The sequence below is a fragment of the Antrostomus carolinensis genome, unplaced genomic scaffold (assembly GCF_000700745.2).
Source record: "Antrostomus carolinensis isolate BGI_N321 unplaced genomic scaffold, ASM70074v2 scaffold27338, whole genome shotgun sequence".
Lineage (NCBI taxonomy): Eukaryota > Metazoa > Chordata > Aves > Caprimulgiformes > Caprimulgidae > Antrostomus > Antrostomus carolinensis.
In genome coordinates this window covers 2325-2665 of record NW_010332723.1, presented here as the reverse complement: position 1 = coordinate 2665, position 341 = coordinate 2325, and the positions used below count along the sequence as shown (strand labels likewise).

The following is a 341-nucleotide window of genomic DNA, read 5'->3' as shown; positions in this document are numbered from 1 at the left end:
GGTACCTACCGTTAATGATGGGCATGATGGTCAGCTGCAGCAGGGTCTTCAGCGGGGCCTGCAGTGAGAACAGCTGGGGAGAGAGGAGCGTTGGGTGAGTGCAGCGGCCGCAGACCTGCCTGGGCTGAGCACGCCTGCACTTGGCACGGGTTGGGCTCAATGGGGTGTCCCGCGATGCGCAGCCCCTCCCTGAGCCTGTCCCATGCTGGGGCCGGGGGTCAGAAACGGAGACCAGACCCCCTGGGCTGGCGTGGGTCTGCTCACCGCTAACGACTCCAGCGCTGACTGCTTGGAGTAGATGCGGAACCTGCAGGGGAGAAAGCAGCCGTGAGCAGAGTGTG

The 341-nt window shown here is 64.8% G+C and overlaps 1 protein-coding gene across 1 annotated transcript in view; it reads right to left on the bottom strand.

Moving 5' to 3' along the window:
- The window catches only part of PLTP (phospholipid transfer protein), a gene marked incomplete at its 5' end in the record, with an annotated part of 3055 nt that overhangs the window by 394 nt on the left and 2320 nt on the right, over positions 1 to 341 (bottom strand). Inside the window, 2 exons of the mRNA XM_010173619.1 lie at positions 10 to 73; positions 265 to 311. Of these exons, the coding sequence (XP_010171921.1) occupies positions 10 to 73; positions 265 to 311 (111 nt within the window). The remainder of the gene's footprint in view (positions 1 to 9; positions 74 to 264; positions 312 to 341) is intronic.